General features: G+C 51.7%; 1 protein-coding gene across 1 annotated transcript in view; it reads left to right on the top strand.

Annotated features, from left to right (window-relative positions):
• SORL1 (sortilin related receptor 1) overlaps positions 1-20,899 on the top strand; it is a 42,679-nt gene extending 21,780 nt beyond the window's left edge. The window contains exons 16-49 of the mRNA XM_035555703.2: positions 208-336; positions 574-659; positions 1,799-1,971; positions 2,147-2,278; positions 2,961-3,052; positions 3,539-3,785; positions 4,118-4,256; positions 4,422-4,595; positions 4,761-4,874; positions 5,261-5,383; positions 6,005-6,124; positions 8,305-8,427; positions 8,582-8,689; positions 8,943-9,074; positions 9,318-9,449; positions 10,114-10,248; positions 10,531-10,686; positions 10,906-11,055; positions 11,522-11,650; positions 12,504-12,630; positions 13,203-13,372; positions 13,573-13,685; positions 13,912-14,016; positions 14,980-15,052; positions 16,087-16,169; positions 16,458-16,554; positions 17,141-17,325; positions 17,594-17,713; positions 17,817-17,981; positions 18,442-18,616; positions 18,836-18,942; positions 19,621-19,813; positions 20,108-20,320; positions 20,752-20,899. Coding sequence (XP_035411596.2) covers positions 208-336; positions 574-659; positions 1,799-1,971; positions 2,147-2,278; positions 2,961-3,052; positions 3,539-3,785; positions 4,118-4,256; positions 4,422-4,595; positions 4,761-4,874; positions 5,261-5,383; positions 6,005-6,124; positions 8,305-8,427; positions 8,582-8,689; positions 8,943-9,074; positions 9,318-9,449; positions 10,114-10,248; positions 10,531-10,686; positions 10,906-11,055; positions 11,522-11,650; positions 12,504-12,630; positions 13,203-13,372; positions 13,573-13,685; positions 13,912-14,016; positions 14,980-15,052; positions 16,087-16,169; positions 16,458-16,554; positions 17,141-17,325; positions 17,594-17,713; positions 17,817-17,981; positions 18,442-18,616; positions 18,836-18,942; positions 19,621-19,813; positions 20,108-20,320; positions 20,752-20,819 — 4,588 coding nt within the window. The 3' untranslated portion in view covers positions 20,820-20,899. The remainder of the gene's footprint in view (positions 1-207; positions 337-573; positions 660-1,798; positions 1,972-2,146; positions 2,279-2,960; positions 3,053-3,538; positions 3,786-4,117; positions 4,257-4,421; positions 4,596-4,760; positions 4,875-5,260; positions 5,384-6,004; positions 6,125-8,304; positions 8,428-8,581; positions 8,690-8,942; positions 9,075-9,317; positions 9,450-10,113; positions 10,249-10,530; positions 10,687-10,905; positions 11,056-11,521; positions 11,651-12,503; positions 12,631-13,202; positions 13,373-13,572; positions 13,686-13,911; positions 14,017-14,979; positions 15,053-16,086; positions 16,170-16,457; positions 16,555-17,140; positions 17,326-17,593; positions 17,714-17,816; positions 17,982-18,441; positions 18,617-18,835; positions 18,943-19,620; positions 19,814-20,107; positions 20,321-20,751) is intronic.
• Positions 20,900-21,316: the final 417 nt, after the last annotated feature.

Here is a 21,316-nt window from a genome sequence, read left to right as displayed (position 1 = left end):
CTGGGGAGGCTTATTTGTGAGGTGTTCGTGAAACGTCCCACTGAAAAAAGCTGTCTTGGCTGTACTATATTAGTATGCAGCTAAATATTGATAATACGAGTGAGAGCTTAAAACTTCTTTGCGAAAATAGAGGGAAGTAATAGCACAGCGCAGCGACACTGGTTTCCTTCCCTCCCTTCCCTCCTCACCTCATTTGTCTCCTTGCAGTGATTTTGGCTTTAAGCTGAGTGAGGATTTATCATTGGAAGTCTGTGTCCCCGACCCTGAATTTGCTGGGAAGCCGTACGACCCACCGGTACCTTGCCCCGTTGGCTCAACTTACAAGAGGACTCGAGGGTACGTGTTGTGCTCAGGAGGGAAACCCCATCCTCTCCACGCTGGCATTTATGCTGCTGGTGCTAAAACTGTTAAAGCACACACACAAACACCCCGTAAGCAGCACTAAATGGATCGCATGCTCAGCCATACATCACAACATCTGATTTGGCGTTTAGGACCACGGGTTTATTCTGGCTGCACGTGGTGGCGTTACCAATTTTCTTGAGATAAGCTGCCTGGCTCTGTGTGTTGCAGCTACCGCAAGATCTCCGGGGACACGTGTATAGGTGGAGACATCGAGTCCCGGCTCGAAGGGGAGCTTGTACCGTGCCCGCTGGCTGGTGAGTACGAGCAGGACGGCCTCATTCAGACACCTTTGGCTGGTGCCTGAGGTGTAAATTAGTGATGGCTACTGGGGACCGGGGCAGAGGCTGCCCTTTCAGCCTCACATACCCAGTAAGACATCACCTCCATCCCTACACTCTCTCCTCTCACACATACGATGCGCTGACACGCTGTCGTGCCTGCGTGCTGCCAGCTATTTGCATTCTGCTCCTCGCAGCTTTAATTTAATCTGCCATCACGCGGCAGCTCGAGAGCGAGCTGGGATGGGTTTGCGCGAGGCTGGCACCGTGCTGCAGGCAGGGCGCACCCGGGGCCCTCACCGCGTGTAGCTTTCCTCCTCGCCCAGCACCGATGTGATTTCCACCCCTCCTAGCCCTCTGCAGCTATTTGGAGAGCTGCTCTGGGCATGCTGTGACGGGCCCTGGCAATCGGAAAATAAATCCACGGTCCTTTCCTGGCCGGGCTTTGCAATGCCTTGTTCTCAGAGCGTTTGTTGATCGTCTTCGGATCCGTGTTGGCTCGCGCCATGGTAACCCTCAGGTATACGGTATCCGTTTCCTATCTCCATATAATCTCATTAGGGGTGCAGAGCCAGAGCTACTCCCTGCCATCAGCCTCCCTCGTTAATAGCATTATTGGGCTTTGCTTGTAGCGTGCTAACGCCAGGGAGACTTTTTCCCGGGCCAGGTTCCTGTTGCGCACCATCCTGCGCACATCAGGAACACAACCCACGCTGGGACAGCTTCTGCGGGGAAGGTGTCCCCCGGGACAGCGCTCTCACTTTTTTATGAGAATTTGGAGGAGCAGAGAGTAGCATTTTGTTCCTAATTGGCAGCACGCTAGCGGAGGAAGGAAGCGGTCACGGCGCTTTTTGCCATCCTTGCCTCCTCCTTCGGCCCTCTGGATAAACAATGGCTGGAGGGTTTTCCTGGGGCACAAGTGAATAAGGGGAGCGAGTAAGGCTATTAGTGTATCCTAATTAGCCTAATCCCACCGAGACCAGGGCCTTTGCCTTCATTATGCCATGGTGCCTTAGCATGCGAGCGGGGGGGGGGGGAGACAAAATGCCCTTGCACCCCTTGAGCATCCCCAAAGGGCCTGAGGTGCCCAGGTGATGAGCGCCCTGTCCATGCAGAGGAGAACGAGTTCATCCTGTACGCCACCCGCTACTCCATCCACCGCTACGACCTCTCCTCGGGCGTCAGCGAGGAGCTGCCGCTGGCCGGGCTGCGCGGGGCGGTCGCCCTCGATTTTGACTACGAACACAACTGCTTGTACTGGGCCGACGTCACCCTCGACATCATCCAGGTGAGCAGGGGGCTTCTGCCACCGGGGCAGGACTGAGCTGAGAGGCAGATTTCAGGCGTTTCTCATCAGTCAGCTCTGTGTGGCTTGTCTGGCACGCCTGCCTCTGCTAATCTCGAGGCTGGGAATGTTCCTGCTTTCTTACCTGTGTTCATTTTTTTTTTTTCTATTTTCCCAGCGTCTTTGTCTCAATGGCAGCTCTGGGCAGGAAATAATCGTAAGCACCGGGCTGGAAACAGTAGAAGCCTTGGCCTTTGAACCTCTCAGTCGGTTGCTGTACTGGGTCAATGCTGGGATTCCCAAAATCGAGGTATGGCTACACCACCCGTGCTGCAAAGAGGGGACTGCAGAAGGGCACCTTTGGGGCAGCTGGGCCCTGAGATGCTGCTGGAGAGCCATGACTGAGCCCCAGCCCTCACCTGCAGCACAGTGTGATGCTGCTTTGGGTCTACAGAACCATCTAGGTTGGAAAAGACCTTCAAGATTATCAAGTCCAACCATCAACCTGACCTACCAAGTCCCACCACTAAACCGTGTCCCTTAGTGCCATGTCCACACATCTCCTAACTAGCTCCAGGGATGGGGCCTCCACCACTGCCCTGGGCAGCCCCTTGTCCACCCTCTCTGTGAAGAAATTTGTCCTAATATCCAACCCAAAGCTCCCCAGCACAACCTTTTCCTTGCATCCTACACTTGTCGCCTGAGAACATGACAATATTCAGCCCTGAGGTCAGTTTGTGAGGCCAGAGTGAGGGGGAAAAAAGCAAAACCCACACCCAGCCAGGTGAGTTGCGAACAGAGCTCCTTCGGTGACACCAAACTGCCGATAAATTCACCACCCCTACCATCTGTTATCATCCACCTTACCTCCTTGTGCCCATGGCAGCTATTCTATTAGGATGCACTAATTAAACCCCCCAGGTTTCATGAAGCTTTAGGGGATGCAGCAGTCCCACACTAAGCACAGCCTTTCTCTTTCATCACGACTCCAGGTTGCCAATCCGGACGGAGACCTGCGTCTCACCGTCCTCAATTCCTCCATACTTGAGCGACCCAGAGCCCTCGCCCTGGTTCCCCGAGAAGGGTAAGAAAGAAACCACCTGTGGCAGCCGGGTCCCTCGGTATTCCTAGGTGGCACCACGCAGACCAAGCCCTCTCCTTCACCACCACATTCATGCGAGCAGAACCCAAGGGAGGTGCTGCAGGCAAGGCTTGGGGGAGGTGGGGAGGCACCGACAGACCCTGGCTGCACTCCCATGGCCGGTTAGAGCACGAGCACCACCCCGACAGCCACATCGGCACCTTGCAGTGCTCCCAGCTCTTACACACAGCAGTTCACAGCTAGGTAACCTCCAGCTGCACTCATGCCCCAGAAACTGCAGCTAAATAAGCTTGCCTTCTGCTCGCAGATCTGCCGCTCACGCTCATTTGACTTGCAAAGAGCTCCTTTCCCAAAGGCACATCTTGCAAGAGACGGGGAATGTAAAGCATTCAAATGCCGCTTGATAACCTGTTCCCTTGCGACATGCTGGTTTGTTGTTATTTCGGGTACGCTCTCTGCCTGTTGCAGGCTGATGTTCTGGACCGACTGGGGAGACTCCAGACCCGGCATTTACAGAAGCGACATGGACGGGTCCTCGGCCAGCTACATCGTCTCGGAGGGTGTGCGGTGGCCCAACGGCATCTCGGTGGACGACCGCTGGATCTACTGGACCGAAGCCTACATGGACAGAATCGAGAGGGTGGATTTCAACGGGCTGCAGAGATCCGTGATCCTGGACAGCCTCCCGCACCCCTACGCTATCGCTGTATTTAAGGTATTGCTGCAGCCTCTCATTTTGTACACATTTCCATTGCACACACTCTGCGGCTGCTGCTTGCATAGGGCAGGTGGATGAGGAGCCTTTAGCACATTGGGCTTGGTGGGAAGGAGCTAGCATGATGCTAGCTCTGTTTCTGCTCCAGGTGTGTTCCCACAGCCCCCTGAAGCTAGCCCCTTCTGCTTCCACTCATGCTCAAATCCCAGTTCAGGTCTTCCTCATCTTCCTCCCCATGGGCTGGGGAGGGTTTGCACTCTGCTGCCCCATGACTGCAGGGTGCCTGGGTGCTGTAGTGCAAGGGGGCACCGGCAGCTTGGCCTCTGTTTCAGAATGAGATCTACTGGAACGACTGGTCGCAGCTGAGCATCTTCCGAGCATCCAAAACCAGCGGCTCCAGGATGGAGACTTTGGTCAGCCGGTTAAATGGGATCATGGACATGAAAATATTTTACAAAGGAAAAACAACAGGTAATGGACTGGCTTCTTTTTTAGGTGGGTGTAGGATCTCCAGAGGGCTTTTCCAGCCTGAAAGTAACCAGGGGTGTGAAGCGAAAGCTGGGTTCTGGGTGGGATGGGGCTTCCCGTGGGGTCTGCAGCCCCCTGATGGTGTCCCCCTCCTTTCCCCGGTGCCAGGGCAGAACGCCTGCATCGCCCACCCCTGCAGCCTGCTCTGCCTGCCCAAATCCAACAATGGCCGGAGCTGCAAGTGCCCCGAGGGGGTTTCCAGCTCCGTGCTGCCCACAGGGGAGGTGAGGTGCGACTGTCCTCGCGGCTACGTCATGAAGAACAACACTTGCCTGAAGGAAGGTAAAACCAGGCTCGGATCCTGCTGCTGCTTTGCTTTGCGAGGTGGCAGCTTCTGCTATTTCAAAGCCTCTCCTGCTGCCCTTTGGGCGAGGAGAACAGCCCGCTGTCCCAAAACGCGGCGTCATGCCTCGTGCCGGCTTGTTTTTGTTTTCCCCTCTGCACCAGAAAACACGTGTCTGCCCAACCAGTACAGATGCTTCAATGGGAACTGCATCAACAGCATTTGGCAGTGTGACAACGACAATGACTGCGGGGACATGAGCGACGAGAAGAACTGCCGTGAGTGTCCTGCGCTGGCGTTCACCCCTCCAAATTTAGATGTCTGCTGTGGCGGCACTGCACCTGAGCCGACTGCTTATGCTCCCTGCATAGTCAGGGGGAGCAAGAGTTGCTCCCAGGGACGATATCCCAAGCTGGCCAGGCAACTGGTGCCCTGCATCATTTGCCTGTTGAGTTTTCTGCCCTGGCTTGCAAGCAGTGGGGCGGGATGAGTTTCAGCCCTGTTCCCCAAAACTGACATTGACATCAAAGCAATGCTTCAGGCTGCATTGAGCGAGGCTCTGCGGGATGCTCTCCCTCTGCTTCACGCATGCCTGTGGTGGTAGGATCTGTCCCCTCCCCACGACCCTGACTTCCTCCTCCTCCTCCTCTCCCCGCCACATCAGCCACCACGGTGTGTGACGCTGAGACCCAGTTCCGCTGCCGGGGCTCAGGGACCTGCATCCCGCTGTCCTACAAGTGCGACCTGGAGGACGACTGCGGAGATAACAGCGATGAAAGTCACTGCGGTGAGCTGCCTCCCGGCCTGAAATTTCCTTCCCTGTCCTGATGTCGGGCAAGGCAGTGCTGCTTCAGATCCCCTTGTGTTCACCCCGGCCAAAAAACACCTCCTCCCATCGTGTTCTGGGCAGGAGATAAGGGATGCAAGAAGCCAGTGAGGCCGTGCAGTGATTCCCCCCTTGCTGTGGTCTGGTAGGGAGGCTTCTGTGCCGCTGTCATCCAGCTCCTGCTCTGCTCCTTGGGTTCCCCTGTAACTCGAAGCCAAATATTTGGGAGGGATTAAAGGCTGACCTTGGGCAGCAGCCCAGCAGATGCATGGGAGGTGTGGGTTGCTCGGTGTTCCCGTGTTTGTGGCCATCCATCTCCAGCTCAGCGATTCAGAGAGGTCAGTGCTGAACTGAAGGAGAGAAGACACTGGTAAACAGAGCAGGATGGGACCTCTGGGTCGTCCAGGGCTAGGGACAAGGCAGGAAAAGCTGCTTTTATGATGGCTCTGCTTTGCAGGGCTGCATGGGCTGTTGCTTCTGAACCATCAGCCTCCTCTCCTCGGTCCATCGGCTGTGTGAAGTTGTCCTCCTCCTCTCCCCCAGCCCCCAAAGCACCTGAAAAGTGCCTGTGCTTGTTTGCAGAGGCTCACCAGTGCAGAAGCGACGAGTTCAGCTGCAGCTCAGGGATGTGCATTCGTCTTTCCTGGATGTGCGATGGCGATAATGACTGCAGGGACTGGTCTGATGAAGCCAACTGCACCAGTAAGCACTTTGATGTCTTCGATAACCTTCTGCTGCCATTGCTCCTTATGGGCTCACAACCTCTCCAAACAGCATTCAAGGGGTTTCACTAGCGTGGCTCTCAGCGAGGGCGATTTTACACCGTGCTTTGCACCACCACGGGCTGCTCCCATTGCGTCCTCAGCAGCCCGAGGTGCTGCAAGGCGTCGTGCCACAGCGGCCGTGCCTTTGAAGGCGCACTGAATAGCGAAGCGGGGCCGTGGCCGCCGGGCAGCCAAAGGATACTTGTGTGCAAAATGGGCTCCTTTGTTGCAGCGAGGCAACAAACAGGGCAGTGTGCACTGATCTCCTTTCAGAGCTTGAACTCTGACCGGTTTCTTGCCATTAAGCACGTTGCAGAAAACAGGCATGTTCTGCAGAGCAAGAAATTGCAGAGAGGCTGCAAAGGAGAGACAGATTTGTTGGGGAGGTGGCTCCTCTTGCAAGCAGCCTTGCTGTTCTCCACGGCTTCAGAAGTGGGCGGCATGGCTATGGAGTCACAAGTGGCAGACCTGCTCTCTTTTTTGCTTATAACTCACGTGGATGCCACCCGGTTGCAAGAAACGCTAGTCCTCACCTCGTGCATCATGCCCTGCACCTGTGAGCCTCGTGCTCTGACAGTCACAGCACTCAACCATCCTCAACACCAGTGTAAAACTGACCATCTCCTAAAGTCAACACCCAGATAGAGCCTAATCCTCATCAGAAAATCCAGCAGATAACAACGTACTGGTCTTTTTCATTAAAAAAAATAATAGTACCAAAACAACAACACACGAACAAATATTTGCATGATTTAGAAAAGACTTTTGAGAGTAGACAGTGCTTCATTCCACCAGTGAAATCCGTAAGGTCACATTGTAAAGCAATACACAGGAGAGACCAGATATCAGCCAGCATCAGAGCAGATGGGCTGATGGGGTGAGGGGAGCCCCACGGGGCCCACGAGAGCCCCCAGGGGATGGGAGCCGCTGTGCTGAGCTCCTGCATCCTCCCCCTGCAGCGCTGAACCTGCCTGGAGCACGCAGGGTTTGCGGTGATGCGCCGGGGACTGGGGTGGTTGGTATTCTGTGTGTGTGGCTGCGCGAGGAGGTTTAATTTATATTGGTAGCACTTATCTCTCATATGAGTTTCTCCAGAGAGAATTACTACAGGAACGGAACCTACTTCAAAACGCATATCGGGTTTGTAAAGCCTAAAGTTGAAATTATCTAAGAGGATCACAATTATTTGAGAAACATTTCATCTGACTCCACTGGCTGCATTTATTGCTCTTATCTAAAATAATTACATTTCACACTGAATACCTAATAGAATATTACTGCCACAAAACTGTAGCATTCAGAAATATCTGCAAGGACACATCACTAGCTAACCTGAAATTCACCAGCATGCAATTTAATTAAGTTGCACATTGCTTTTCTTCTCAATAATGACAAGTGCTCTCCTGGTTGAAGAGCAGCATTTGTCTTTAAAGCGACAACTTACGTTAGGCTTGAACCAGCATCCCCCACAGGCAGATAATTTTGCAACAGGACCCTAAAAAAGGCTGGGGCCCTGATCCCCTTGAAACCCTGTCCTGGTTTCAGCTGGGATAGAGTTAATTTTCCTCCTTGTTTTTAAGAGACTTGTATTTCTAGGTTGCTGTGGGAGCACAGAAAAGCCTCGCCTGCCTTACTTCCAGACCATCCCCAATGCCCCTCGGTGCCACCCGTTCCTGCTCACTGCCCCTCTCCTGGTGTCCCTGAACAGGGACCCTGCCACCCTGGCAAAATTTTGCTCGTTTGCTGTGCCATTTCTTGCCATCAGCAGCAAGATACAGCCACAGTCACTTGTGCCCACACTCATCTAGGGTTGGGATCAAAGGGAAAGAGGCTCCTGGCTTTGGAGAGCATTAGGACCACTGAGGAGCCTCTGAAAACCATCCCTGGGGCACAGCGGGCTTGTGAGCAAATATAACAGAGAGAAAAAGATCACAGCATAGCCCAGGGGGGACCCAGATTCCCAGCACTGTCTTGCCTGGGTGCGAACTCATGCCACAGAGATGCGAATCCGTGCTGGGACCCGGCACAACACGATGCGCTGGTGCAGAGGGAGGGCGCAGGGCTGTGTGGTGCTGAGTGCCCTGTGCTCAGCACCGCTCTCTGCTCTGCTTTCAGCAGTGTCCCACACCTGCGAGGCCTCCAGCTTCCAGTGCCTCAACGGCCACTGCATCCCGCAGCGCTGGGCTTGCGACGGCGACGCCGACTGCCAGGACGGCTCCGACGAGGACCCTGCTGACTGTGGTACGGTGTGGGGACATTTCTGCAAACCCAGGGAGATGATTCCCGTCCCTCCAAAAGAGGGCAGACACAGGGAAAAAGGGAATTGGGGCTGCGCTGCGGCTTTTTGTATCGAAGAGAAGAACAACGAAATCCACCTAATTCTGATTCTTTTCAGAAAAAAAGTGCAACGGCTTCCAGTGCCCCAATGGGACTTGCATCCCGACCAGCAAGCACTGCGATGGCATCACCGACTGCTCCGATGCCTCAGACGAGCAGCACTGTGGTGAGCACCCGGGGGGCTGGTGGGACCTCGGCAGTGAGGGCTGCCGGGCTCAAGGCATGAGGGAAAGGGTATCGGGACATTATTGGGTGAGGGCAGTCTGTGCAGGGACAGCGCTCAGTCTGTTGGCCCTGGAAACTTTCTGTAGCTCCGTGAAATCTGGATGCTGCGCTTGGGTTTGTCCAAATCAGTGTCCTCCCTGCTGGCAGTGCCTGCCGAGACACCATCCCCTCCTCCTGAACTCCCCTTTCCCCAGAGCCCCTGTGTACCCGCTACATGGATTTCGTGTGCAAGAACCGGCAGCAGTGCTTGTTCCACTCCATGGTGTGCGACGGCATCATCCAGTGCCGAGACGGATCAGATGAGGACGCCAACTACGCCGGATGCTGTAAGTGTGATATCGTGCATCTCAGGGCACTTTGCGCGAGGAGGGATGGAGAGAGAAGGGAACCAGAGGCGTGGGGAGGGTACCAGAACAGTGCCAGGTCTCCTAACAGTGGCCCTGGACTCTAATACTTTGCTTTCTAAAGTCCAGATGGTCTCTGAGGGTGCACCTTCCTTCCTCCTCCATGATGGGATTCCCGCAGTCTCCATGCTAACCCTCTGGTTTCCCTCCTTGCCGCCCCTGCAGCCCAGGACCCCGAGTTCCACCGCACCTGCGACCAGTTCAGCTTCCAGTGCCAGAATGGTGTGTGCATCAGCCTGGTGTGGAAGTGCGACGGCATGGATGACTGCGGCGATTACTCGGATGAAGCAAACTGTGGTGAGCAGTACCTCGAGGTCCCTTGTCACCCCCTTTGAATTTTGGGGCCCAGAAAACAGGCTTCTTTCTGTTCTTTATACCCCCACATGCATGTGTGCACCATCCCACTTGCATATTGCAGAGCATCTTGTATATAGATCTCTGTCATTTTCTTCTTGCAGGTAGATTAACTGGAGCACACTGAAAATCCGATACGGCAGGCACATGTTGTGCTTGACTAAATCTTGTGTGACCATATTTACTCCACAGCTTCCCGGCCCGAAGCAGACAGGCAGCTTACGGCCAAGCTCAATATTTATCAATGTTCCCTCGGTAGCTTTAGGAGCTGTGCGGAGCCAGACGAAGCAGCTGCGGCTTCATTTCCGAGTGGCAGGGTTTGCTTCTCCCTTCCTGCCATGCTCTGGATGAATTTCGCCGTCAGCCCCGGTTCTGAGATCGTAGGTGGTGTCCGGCCATGGAGCACCCAGCACGCAGGCACTGGGGTGGTGACACCAGGCCAGGGAGGGCTGGGAGGAATGGGGATGCTGGAGAAGAAGAGAGAACCCACAGTTGTGGTGGGGGGATGCTGGGGTGATGCTCTCTGGGCTGGTGCTCCTGTGCCCCAGCTGTGCTGAAGGCTGCTGAGATGACACTGGGGCTCACAGGGCTCTCCTCTCCTCGTCAGAAAACCCAACAGAGGCCCCGAACTGCTCCCGGTACTACCAGTTCCGGTGCGGGAACGGGCACTGCATCCCCAACCGGTGGAAGTGCGATGAGGAGAACGACTGCGGGGACTGGTCGGATGAGAAGGAGTGCGAGGGTGAGGGCCCACTGTGCTCCGCGATGCTCTGTGTGCAGGACCCTGCGCCAGCCCCACGGCCCCAAAATCCCCCTTGTATGGGAGTTCTGCCTTTCTGAACCTTTCTGATCAGGACCTTTCTGCCCTTCTGATCAGAAGATGCGAGGACACAATGCAGATAAAACACGGGGCTTGCGATGCTCCCCTCCACCACGGGGGCTGGCTGGCTTCTGGGGGCAGGCTCAGTCTGCACCCGTGCACAGGAGCAGCCCCCAAGAGCCGCTCCGTTCGGTGTCCTTTCAGGCTCCCCAGTAGTTCCTGTCACCGCAGCCGCCCCGCCGACGTGCCTGCCCAACCACTACCGCTGCAACAGCGGCGCCTGCATCGTGAACAGCTGGGTCTGCGACGGGTACAAGGACTGCGCCGACGGCTCCGACGAGGACGCCTGTCCCACCTCCCGTAAGCTGTTCTCTTCCTCACCCCCTTCCTCCCAAATGCCTGCCGGCATCGCTGCCTTGCACCCCAGCAATTTGCATCGCAAATTTGGGCACCCCAGCGGGAGCCATCCACCTGCTCGATGGGAAGACATTGCCACCTAGTGGAGTCAGGACCTGGGGACAGCTTTCGGTCCCTCCTGCTGGCAGCCTTGGGTGCTCTCCTCGCTTCTCCTGCCCTCAGGCCCCAACGTGACGACCACCTCTCCGACGCCGCGGGGCCGCTGCAGCAGGTTCGAGTTCGAGTGCCAGCAGCTGCACAAGTGCATCCCCAACTGGAAGCGCTGCGACGGCCGGCGGGACTGCCAGGACGGCACGGACGAGAGGAACTGCCGTAAGCGCGGGGCCAAGAGCGTCTTGCCTGGCTCCTTCCCTTGGGATGCTCTTTGTGAGGACGGGAGGATTTATCGCTGGTGGAATCCACGCAGTAAAAAAGGAAGGAAAAAAAAAAAAGCCCAAAGCAGCAGTGCCTGTTCCGTTAGAAGTCCAGCTGTGGATTTCATTTCATTTAGGTTGGAAATACCCGTAAGACCATAAGTCCATCCATCACATAGTACTTCCAAACCACGTCCCTAAGTGCCACACCCACCCGCCTCTTAGATCCCAAGATCTAAGGAGGTGACTCCGCCACCCCCCTGGTGGGATAACCCCTGGGTTTTCCTCATGGTGGCTCTTTAGTCATGCCAAAACACTTTGCCAGGACGCAGAATGCTTTTGCACCAGCACCTGGCACCACGAACAGCCCCATGCCGGTGTGGGACCCTCGTGGCACTGAGCCCTGCACCCTTTCTGCCTTGCAGCAACGCACAGCACCCTGCCGTGCCCTCATGGCTACAAGTGCGAGGACGGCGAGGCCTGCCTGATGGTGGCGGAGCGCTGCGACGGGTACCTGGACTGCTCAGACGGCAGCGATGAGAGGAACTGCACGGGTAAGCTGCCGCCTGCTCCCCTTTCTCCTGCACACCCCATTTCCCAGCTATTTTCCATTGTCACCACCACCTCTGGTGGCCCCGGGGGACAGGGGGATGTGTGCTGCAGCCAGCCCCGGGCAGAGAACCGCGATTGATCGCTGTCTCTGCCCAGCCACAAGATGCACCGTGGTCCTACTCACCTGCTCGGGGCCTTGACCATCAGTCAGGTTTTAGTTCTTTAATTAAATATTGATTGGGAGAGGCTAGTTGGTGAAGGGGGGAGGCACTGCGGAGATTCATGGGGAGTCTACACCCAGGGAAAACCATCTGTTTTCCCTTGGAAAGCTCATCCGGCTGGGCTCGCCCAATGCCTCTCCCCTTGCCCCAGCACACTGCTGCCCAGATTCCCAGTCTCAGCTTTGGTCCTGCTGCTGAACACGAGACGTGACATGGGCAACCCCACAGAGGGGCCCTGGATGGCTCACAGTGACAGCACAGATCCAGCACACAAGTAGAGAAGTGACTTAGCTTGCACTGATACACTTCCGGAATGATGTTAGAGAGTATTTCATCAGCAGCCATGCTTTATCCTTCCTTGGGGAAAGAGGGTGTTTGCATGATGCAGCACAAAGACACCCAAGATCTGTTCTGGGGAGCCCTAGGAGCACCAGGGGGATGTTCCTGCTCTGCACTGCCCACCCTTCCCCACCTAAATTACACATCTAATTTGCATGTTGCAAACACTCCCCTCAGTCACATTACTGTTTCTACCTCCAGATGTTGTGGGTGCCATGAACAAAACTCCCCTTTCTGTTCCTGGCAAAGGGCTCGTTTTCCTCCAGCAAACTAACTCCCCCTTTTGCTCCCCCAGACGACACGATCGTGTACAAAGTCCAGAACCTGCAGTGGACAGCCGATTTCTCCGGCGCCGTCACTCTGACATGGGCTCGGCCAAAGAGGATGTCCTCGACCTCCTGTGTCTACAACGTGTATTACAGGTACACCACTTACTGCACGACCCGTGGCTGGTTGTGGCAAGGGACGGACAGGAGAAACACGAGCAGAGGTAGCAGCACGCACGTATTTGCAGCAAAGCACCATACTGAATCGAGCCCCAGAGGATGGAGCTTTGCAGTCTATTTCTGTTTGGAAATCTTCTAATGCTTCGTTGCAAAGCAGACCCAAAATAGCAGCAACTAGGGGACATTTGTGAAAAGCTGTCTTTGTTTCCTTCAAATTGTTTACTCGGACAGAAATGTGGGTATATTGGGTTTTCTGTTTCTGCTTGGGTCTCATCTTTGTGGGGCTGCTAACAATGAGAACAAAGTCAAGAAATTAGAGCACAGCGGTTATAGCAAACCTCAGAGGACGGTGCTTAGGAGGCGCCGAGCTATGTTTGGTTCGGGCTTTGAAACAGCAGCTTTTCAAGCTGGTGCCGTGGCTTTACTGAGCAGAAAACTAAGCAGCAAGCCCTTAAAAGACAGAAAACTGATTTCATCCTTTGGGGCAAGCTGCATCCCCCTGTGTTACTGAACATATTCCTGACTGCAGGGGTCTGACTCTTGTGCAGGACGGTCGGTGAAAGCATCTGGAAGGTTTTGGAAACCCACAGCAACAAAACCAACAGCGTTTTGAAGGTCCTCAAGCCCGACTGCACCTATCAGGTGAAGGTCCAGGTGCAGTGTCTCAGCAGAGTCTACAACACCAACGATTTCATCACCCTGCGGGCACCCGAAGGATGTAAGCAGACCTGCCTGGCTCCTCTCAGTTCTAGCTGGAGGTCAGATTAAGAAGGGGTTGATCAGGCCTTGGGACACAACTGCAGAAGATAACATCTGCCCTCTCCTTCTCTGGGAGACCCTGGTCACCTCCTGCTGTTCCCCAGAAGACCTGGACATGCCGCCTGTGACCATCACTAACACCTTTGTTTCTCTCCCCAGTACCAGATGCCCCCTTTAACCTTCAGCTGTCCCTGAAAAAGGAAGCCGAGGGGGTGGTGACAGGCTGCTGGAGCCCCCCTGTGAACGCCCATGGCCTCATACGGGAGTTTATTGTGAGTCCTGCACCATGTTTTTGTATTTTGCATTTTGTAGTGGAAATCCACTGAGAGTGCTGGGCAAAATGGGAGAAGAAATGGTGCAGGGCTGTAGGTAGCAACACAGTTCTCAGGTCCATGGTTTTGTTTCTAGCTTACTTCCGATGTTTTAGTAATAGAAAGACCTGTGGCCCTGTAGGACTGTTGACCATGGAGCCCTTACCCCTTGTTTTGGTCCTCCTAGGTGGAATACAGCAGGAGTGGATCCAAGGAATGGTCCTCCCTCAGAACCACCAAGAACTACACTGAGATCAAGAACTTGCAGGTCAACGCGTTATACACGGTTCGAGTGAGTATTTTCGGAGCTGTCTGTAAGAGCACTCTGCATGAGCTTGTTACTGTTCGCTAGGCAGTCCAAGTCCTGCACAGTCAACTAATTGCTAAAAAACTACGTAGTTAAAATTCTGCCCTTTAATGTCAGCCCTCAGCAGGGGCCTGGCATATGTGCCAACAATGTGTATAGTTTTAAGCCCCGAATTATGGCCCTTGATTTGCTCCTCCTCCCAGGAGGCCAGGCTGTGTTATGAAATCCGTGCTGCCCGTTCCAAGCTCACTGCAACTGCACCTGATCTGGGGCAGAGATAAATTTGGTCCTAACTGTCACCGGGAAAAGAAGCAGATACGCATATGGGGAAGGCGTGCACATGGGAGAAGCTGGGTAATTATCGGCAGAACTAATAAGGAAAGGAAATGAAAGTCTGCACAGCCAACCTTGGGAAATGTGTACTCTGCCCCTGTCCATCCTCCACGAGCAGGATGAGCATGGGTACTTGCGGGAGCTCACTGGGAGCTGGGATAACCCCCATGCATTAATGTTTTCCTCTGGGTCAGCTGGAGTCTTTCCTTCCATATTTTTCATTCCCATGTTAACTTATTTCCAAATAAATCTTTGGAACTGGATGCAGCTTTCACATGGGCTCCACAGGCACAACTCTTACCTACACTAGGGCTGATCGATTCCAAGGCTCCTTATCTTTATAGACTTTTTATAAAGATCTCATCAGAGAGCGGTTATCTGCAGAGAGGATGCACCTCCCTCCTCTTAGATTCTTTTAATTGACTTAAAGTAGTCTGCTTTATCTCTGTAATAAGCATTTTATTGCCAAGTAATTAAATTATTGCTTGCTTCAATGTCCTCTTCCCATGAGCTCCGCCATGTCCATAACCTTGCTCTAACCTTGCTCTCTGTTTGCATTATGCAGCGTTGGTGGCATACATTCGTTCATATTAACTAACCTTCTCATTTGCAAAGGTTGCTGCAGTGACTAGTCGAGGAGTGGGAAACTGGAGCGATTCCAAATCCATAACCACCATCAAAGGCAAAGGTAAATGCTGTTTTGGTTTCAGCCAACTTGGTCAACACAGCAAAAATACTGAATTTATCCTTCCTTGGGGAAAGAGGGTGTTTGCATGATGCAGCACAAAGACACCCAAGATCTGTTCTGGGGAGCCCTAGGAGCACCAGGGGGATGTTCCTGCTCTGCACTGCCCACCCTTCCCCACCTAAATTACACATCTAATTTGCATGTTGCAAACACTCCCCTCAGTCACATTACTGTTTCTACCTCCAGATGTTGTGGGTGCCATGAACAAAGTGTTAGTATCAGCGCACATAACCGCCTCCTCTTTCTTTACTTTTCCCTATTGAGCATCTGACATTTATGACAACTTTGCTGTACCTGTTCACTTAACTGGAGCCACCTCGGAGTTCAGTGGCAAGTCTGAACAGGTTGTTGACTCTTCCTCTGAACTCTGTGGCACGCAGGATGCATGTCCCTCTCTCCTGGACTGCAGATGGATTGCCACTGACTTGTGTAGGCTAGATTCTACCTTTGGATAGGCACAATGCATTACCAGCAATTCCTTCAATACCGTTAGCTGAAAGGATGCTAGCTCCTTCTTCTCCCTCTTAGCTTATCACTATGATGGTTGCTGCATTTTGTGTCAGTTAGACCGCTAAAAAACCACGGAGGTTCCCAGAAACGATCGCAACGTTGCAGCCTGACAGTAGATAAATCCAACCAACACGATAAATCATTTCCCTCTGAAATGTTTTTTGATAAGCCTTTTGAAATTTTTTGTATTCCTGGCAAGATTTTTTTTCCAAACCTATATTCTGATGTCAAAATTGTCTGCTATCTAATTTGTGAGATAAAAGTGCACCCTTGCTGTGTTGACAAAGAAAGGAAAGAAAACACAGTGCTACTAAAAATGCAGGATTCTTTGTAGTATGGAGGGATGGGGATGTTCTGGGTCTGGTTGCTGACTGTCATAATGAACGTCTGCATTTTGCCTGTCCTCTCCCTATATGTTTGTTTTTTGGGGTTGCAGTAACAGCCGTTTCTCCCTTTCCTTCCAGTCATTCCTCCACCTGTCATACGTGTTGAGGGCTACACTGAGGACTCCATAAGTTTCAGCCTAAAAATGAATACTAATATCAAGGTAAAATTTTAACCTTTACTTCTGCAACTACAGTAAAAGAAAAGACCTGGGTTGGATATGAGATAAATAATGAATAAGAGAAGCTAGCACCCATTTTAGTAGCACAGTTGCTTTTGGAAACTAATTATTCCATGCCAATTTATTACTTGGTACTCATCAGCTGTCCCAGCTGTCTCTTAATTAGGACGGAAAATACAACTTAGAGACTTAAAATGGTGGCTCTTTCACTCAATACAAGAATAGCTGAACTCATGTAAGTTTATATTGCGTGTGATTGCTGCTTGACAGGTCAGCGGTTACGTTGTGAACATCTACTGGACATTTGATACACACAGGCAGGAAAAAAGAACTCTGACCATAGAAGGAGAAAAGTCGATCCAAAAAGGTAAATTTAGATATAAAACTCTGCTTAAATCACCTCCAAACAGACTGTTTTTACTGAAAGCCACAGTTATTGTATTTTATGTTTTTGTAATGGCAACTCAGCTCAGTACTTCCTGTTTAGGAAAGAGTAAATCCTACGAGGACAAACCAGCAAATCCTCAGCCTCTATTCTTAGTACTTGGAGATTTCAAGGAGATTTGGGATTTATCCCCTAGAGCTGCACTAGCCTTTTCTCATCACAGGGATTTTGTTTGTGATTCCTTATCTACTCGGCAAAAGGTCAATGATTTCTTGGGCTGGTATACAGTGCATGTCCCTGTTAATCAGATTATTTTCGGCTTTGGAGAAGTAACTGGTGTGCACAGTCAAGATACAGGAATACATCCCAATACAGGCAAGCAACAGGCTGGGCTAGATACCCAGGTGCTTCTGTGTAAAAGAAGTTACAGAATGAATGAAAACACAAACCAAGGGAGAGAGGATCCTGGCTAAGATTCTTTAATGATGCTGAACATTTCTTAAAGCTCTCACCCTGCCATTGCAGTACTGGGCCTCACCTAACAATGCAACTCTCTCCTCTTGCTCAGTGGCCAACTTGACAGCTCAGACGCCCTACGAAATTTCTGCTTGGGCTAAGACGGAGCTGGGCGACAGCCCTCTGTCCTTTGTACACGTCGTGACCGGTGGGACAAGACCGGCGTCGCCAAGCCTCAAAGCCAGGGCCATCAACCAGACCGCAGTGGAGTGCAACTGGACCGGGCCGAGGAATGTGGTAAGGCACCGAGTCTTTTCTTTTCTCACCACCCAGGATGGGGTCTAGCTTGGACCCTCAAAACACAATAAACGTTTAAACAGGACTGTTTGTTGGGACTGAATGCCTTGGAAAAATACATGTCATAAAAAGTAGGAAAAGTGCTTGCTGCCCTTGAAATGGGGTCTTTGCATCACGTCCCTAAAAAGCAACAGCACATGAAAAGCTTGGGTGGGAGCTCCATGCCACGACAAGCTTTGTACCGTCCCTGTTGTCTCCTCTTCTGCAGGTCTACGGCATCTTCTACGCCACATCCTTCCTTGAGCTGTACAGGAGCCCTCACAATGCCACCACGACCTCCCACAACATCACCGTGATCGTGCAGCGGGACGAGCAGTACCTGTTCCTGGTAGGCTGCGTTTCTGGCCCCTCTCCTACCACCCGCACTACGGGCCGCAGTCCGGTACCAAAGCCCGAAGGCACCCTATTAACTGCTGGGCCATCCCTTCGAGGTCCGTGTGATGTCTCCCTACCAAGGGCCACCGTCTGACTATGTCGTGGTGAAGATGATCCCCGACAACCGGCTGCCCCCCCGGCACCTCCACTCGGTGCTCACTGGGAAGACGTTTGCCGTCATCAAGTGGGAATCACCCTACGACTCGCCTGACCAGGACATGGTAATATCTCACAAAAACCCTGGCTCACAGACAGGTCCACTGAAGGAAAGTCTTTTTCTCAGCAAGTTTTCTGCTCCTAATCTGGTCCTGAGGCTTTAACAGCAAAGTTTTAAGGGAATAAATCTTCCCAGCAACTCTGCAAACTTTAACGTGGCACAGGTTTAGGTTGCACCTCTCTTGTTCATTAAGAAATACAACCTGAGGTCTTCCTCCTGCCCTCGTATGCCCCAGTAACTTCATTTTCTCTATCTGTAAGTAGCGATCTCGGGCAGGGATCCAGCTAATCCAGCAAGAGGCCTGAAAACTGACTTTACTTCCCAGGTTTCTGTAGGATGCAGGCATGGTTTAATGCCAGTTCTGCCCTCCAGTCTGATGTCCTAATATATGAGTTTGCTAGCAAGTCTGCAGGAAAGTAAGGTCTCCTGTCATTCACCATGCATGCCCTTCCCTCCCCCTTCAGTTGTATGCTGTTGCAGTTAAAGATTTGGTAAGAAAAACAGATAAAATCTACAAAGTGAAAACGCGGAACAGCACGGTGGAGTACACCATTAAGAAACTCGAACCGGGAGGCAAATACCACGTGATTGTTCAACTGGGAAACATGAGCAAAGAATCCAGCATGAAGATTAATACAGGTAAAGGAGCAAGTATTCATATGAAATGCTGCCGTACTGCAAAACCCACTGTCAGACTCCTACCAGATCACACACCACAGCATCCTCCCCTTGTAAGCATTGCATTAAGCTGATCCCAAAAACCCACTACATTTCAGAAGTGGCCCCCGTACTGTTTCTCAACCAGAAGTGTCATCACTGTTAAAACCTAACCCACCTGCTGTTTTTTCTCATTTGCAGTACCACTGTCTGCACCAGATGCCTTAAAAATTATCACAGAAAACGACCACATTCTGCTCTTTTGGAAGAGTTTAGCGTTAAAGGAAAGTAATTTCAATGAAAGCCGGGTAAGTGGCACTCTTCCCCCATCCTACAAGCAGTGTTTCAGTAAAAGCAAGAGCGGAGTCGCTTGCAGGGCTCCTTACACAGAGTCATTAAGTACATCAGGAGGCTCTGCTCCCCTGGGAGTCCCTGATGAGCCCTCCACGTAGAGCTCGCTTCAATTTGCATCACAACCACGGCACTAGTGCTGTTAGATCCAGCCGGTCACCTTTTAAGAACATAATTATCCTCTTGAAAAAGGTCAGCTATCACACGTGCACAGGACTGGGACCAGGCCACTGCCCTACCACGCTGGGAAACGCATCGGTAGCATCTGAGAATTGTTATTTAGACTTTGATAGAAAATCTGCAACGCGTTCTCTGTTGGGGCATGAGCAGGTAGAAATGTACATCAGAAAAAAAAAACATCATCAACTCTGGGCTCCATTTTTTGGATGGCCTCGGATGGCTGCTAAGAACAGAGAGAACCAGAGGCCGAAATCTCCTCTCTGACCTGGCCAAGGTCAGTGTGTGCTGGCAGGGGTGCCTGGAGGAGGCTCCACTGTTGTTCTCCCCTGGCTGGTAGCCTGATGCACTTCATCACAAAGCTTCAGCAGGAAAAACAACTTTCAAAGGCCTGTCAGAAGCAGCAAAGATGACCTCTGCAGCCGAGTGATTTGGGGTTTGTGTTTTTATTTTCTCAGGGTTACGAGATTCACATGTTCGACAGCCTGATGAACAGCACGGCTTATCTCGGGAACACCACGGAAAACTTCTTCAAAGTTTCCAACCTGAAGATAGGGCACAACTATTCCTTCACAGTTCAGGCCAGATGCCTGTACAGTGGGCAGATGTGCGGGGAGCCGGCCACGCTTCTCTATGATGAGCTAGGAACCGGTAAGACACTAACATCATCCCCTCTTCCTCAATTAACACTAATTAAAACCTCACAAGCTGACCCAAGGAGTAGTTAATACAATATTACACAGCCAGTCACTCAGTGGCTTTGTGTCCTAGCAGGGCAGGATGGAAGGAACCATCCTGCAATTTTCAGATGTGAATATTGTGGCAATCTGGCCATGTTTGGTTGGGTTTGGTCCATTAACACCCCCTTAGGGCACTGCACAAGTAGCATGAGGAGAAAAGTGGCATCGGTTGCAAATGGTGCTTCCCACCCTTCCTGCTCTGTAGGTGAAGACTCCTCTGCATCAAAAACCGGCAAGACCACAGATGTAGCTGCCATCGTGGTCCCGATCCTGTTCCTGCTGCTGGTGACCCTGGGGGTTGGGTTCATCGTGCTCTACACGAGGCACCGCAGGCTGCAGAGCAGCTTCACCGCCTTCGCCAACAGCCACTATAGCTCCCGCCTGGGCTCGGCCATCTTCTCCTCAGGGGACGATTTAGGTACGTGGAATCTTGGCATCATTTGGTTGGAAATGATTTGGGCTGGAAAACACCCTTAAGATCATCAAATCCAATTGTCAACCTAACAGTAGCTCTTGGTGTTGTGCCTTGGGATTGCAGGGCCTCCAAATCAGCACAAGACCTAACCTCTTTCTCATGCTTTAGGCCATCCTTGGCATGAAAATCTCTGTGGGTTTGATCTGGTTCTAGGAGGGAAAGCCTGGCCTGGGATATATGTAATTAGTAACCTCACATAAACAGTTCCTACTAATGATAATCAAAAGTAAAATCAAAACTCAAATATGACAAATACAACAACCAGCTAAGGGCCACATGCTGATGCAGTAATTCTGGGGACAGTTTTGGGGCCGGTTTAGTCGTGCCCAATGAAACCAAGGGCAGTGTAACAGAGCTCTGGGTTTGTTTTCCAGGAGATGAGGATGACGAAGCTCCCATGATAACTGGATTTTCAGATGATGTCCCCATGGTCATCGCATGAAGCGCATTTCTGACTGTAAAAACCAAATGGTGTAAATATTTTATTTGATAAAAATAGTTGATTGTTTATTTTAAAAATGCACTTTGAGTTGCAATATGTTATTTTTATATGGGCCAAAAAATTTAAGAAACACTTTGTAGTAATCAACTGTGAATTGCAAACTAGGTTGGTTTAGTAACAAATTGCTTTGATTTAACATTGATTTAGTCTTACAAGGCTATGCTTGCTGGGCATGCTTTTAAGTCTGTGAGATATTTTCCGTTGACTAAATTGGCTACTCATTTTATTTTTCTAAGACAAGAATAAATTTATTTTAAAAAAATTCAGGAGATTATATATGTAGAGAGAGATAAGTAATATAGTCCCTGAAGGTTTTGCTTTTACTTAAAAAAACAATCCTTTGGACTTTGTTTTATATGAAAGTATTTTTGTTGTGTTAATTTATTGGGAAATCTGCTTAAGAACAGATTTCCGAAGTCGTCAGACATTGTACACAT

The sequence above is a fragment of the Cygnus atratus genome, chromosome 22 (genome assembly GCF_013377495.2).
Source record: "Cygnus atratus isolate AKBS03 ecotype Queensland, Australia chromosome 22, CAtr_DNAZoo_HiC_assembly, whole genome shotgun sequence".
Lineage (NCBI taxonomy): Eukaryota > Metazoa > Chordata > Aves > Anseriformes > Anatidae > Cygnus > Cygnus atratus.
This window is presented reverse-complemented; position numbering and strand designations above follow the sequence as displayed.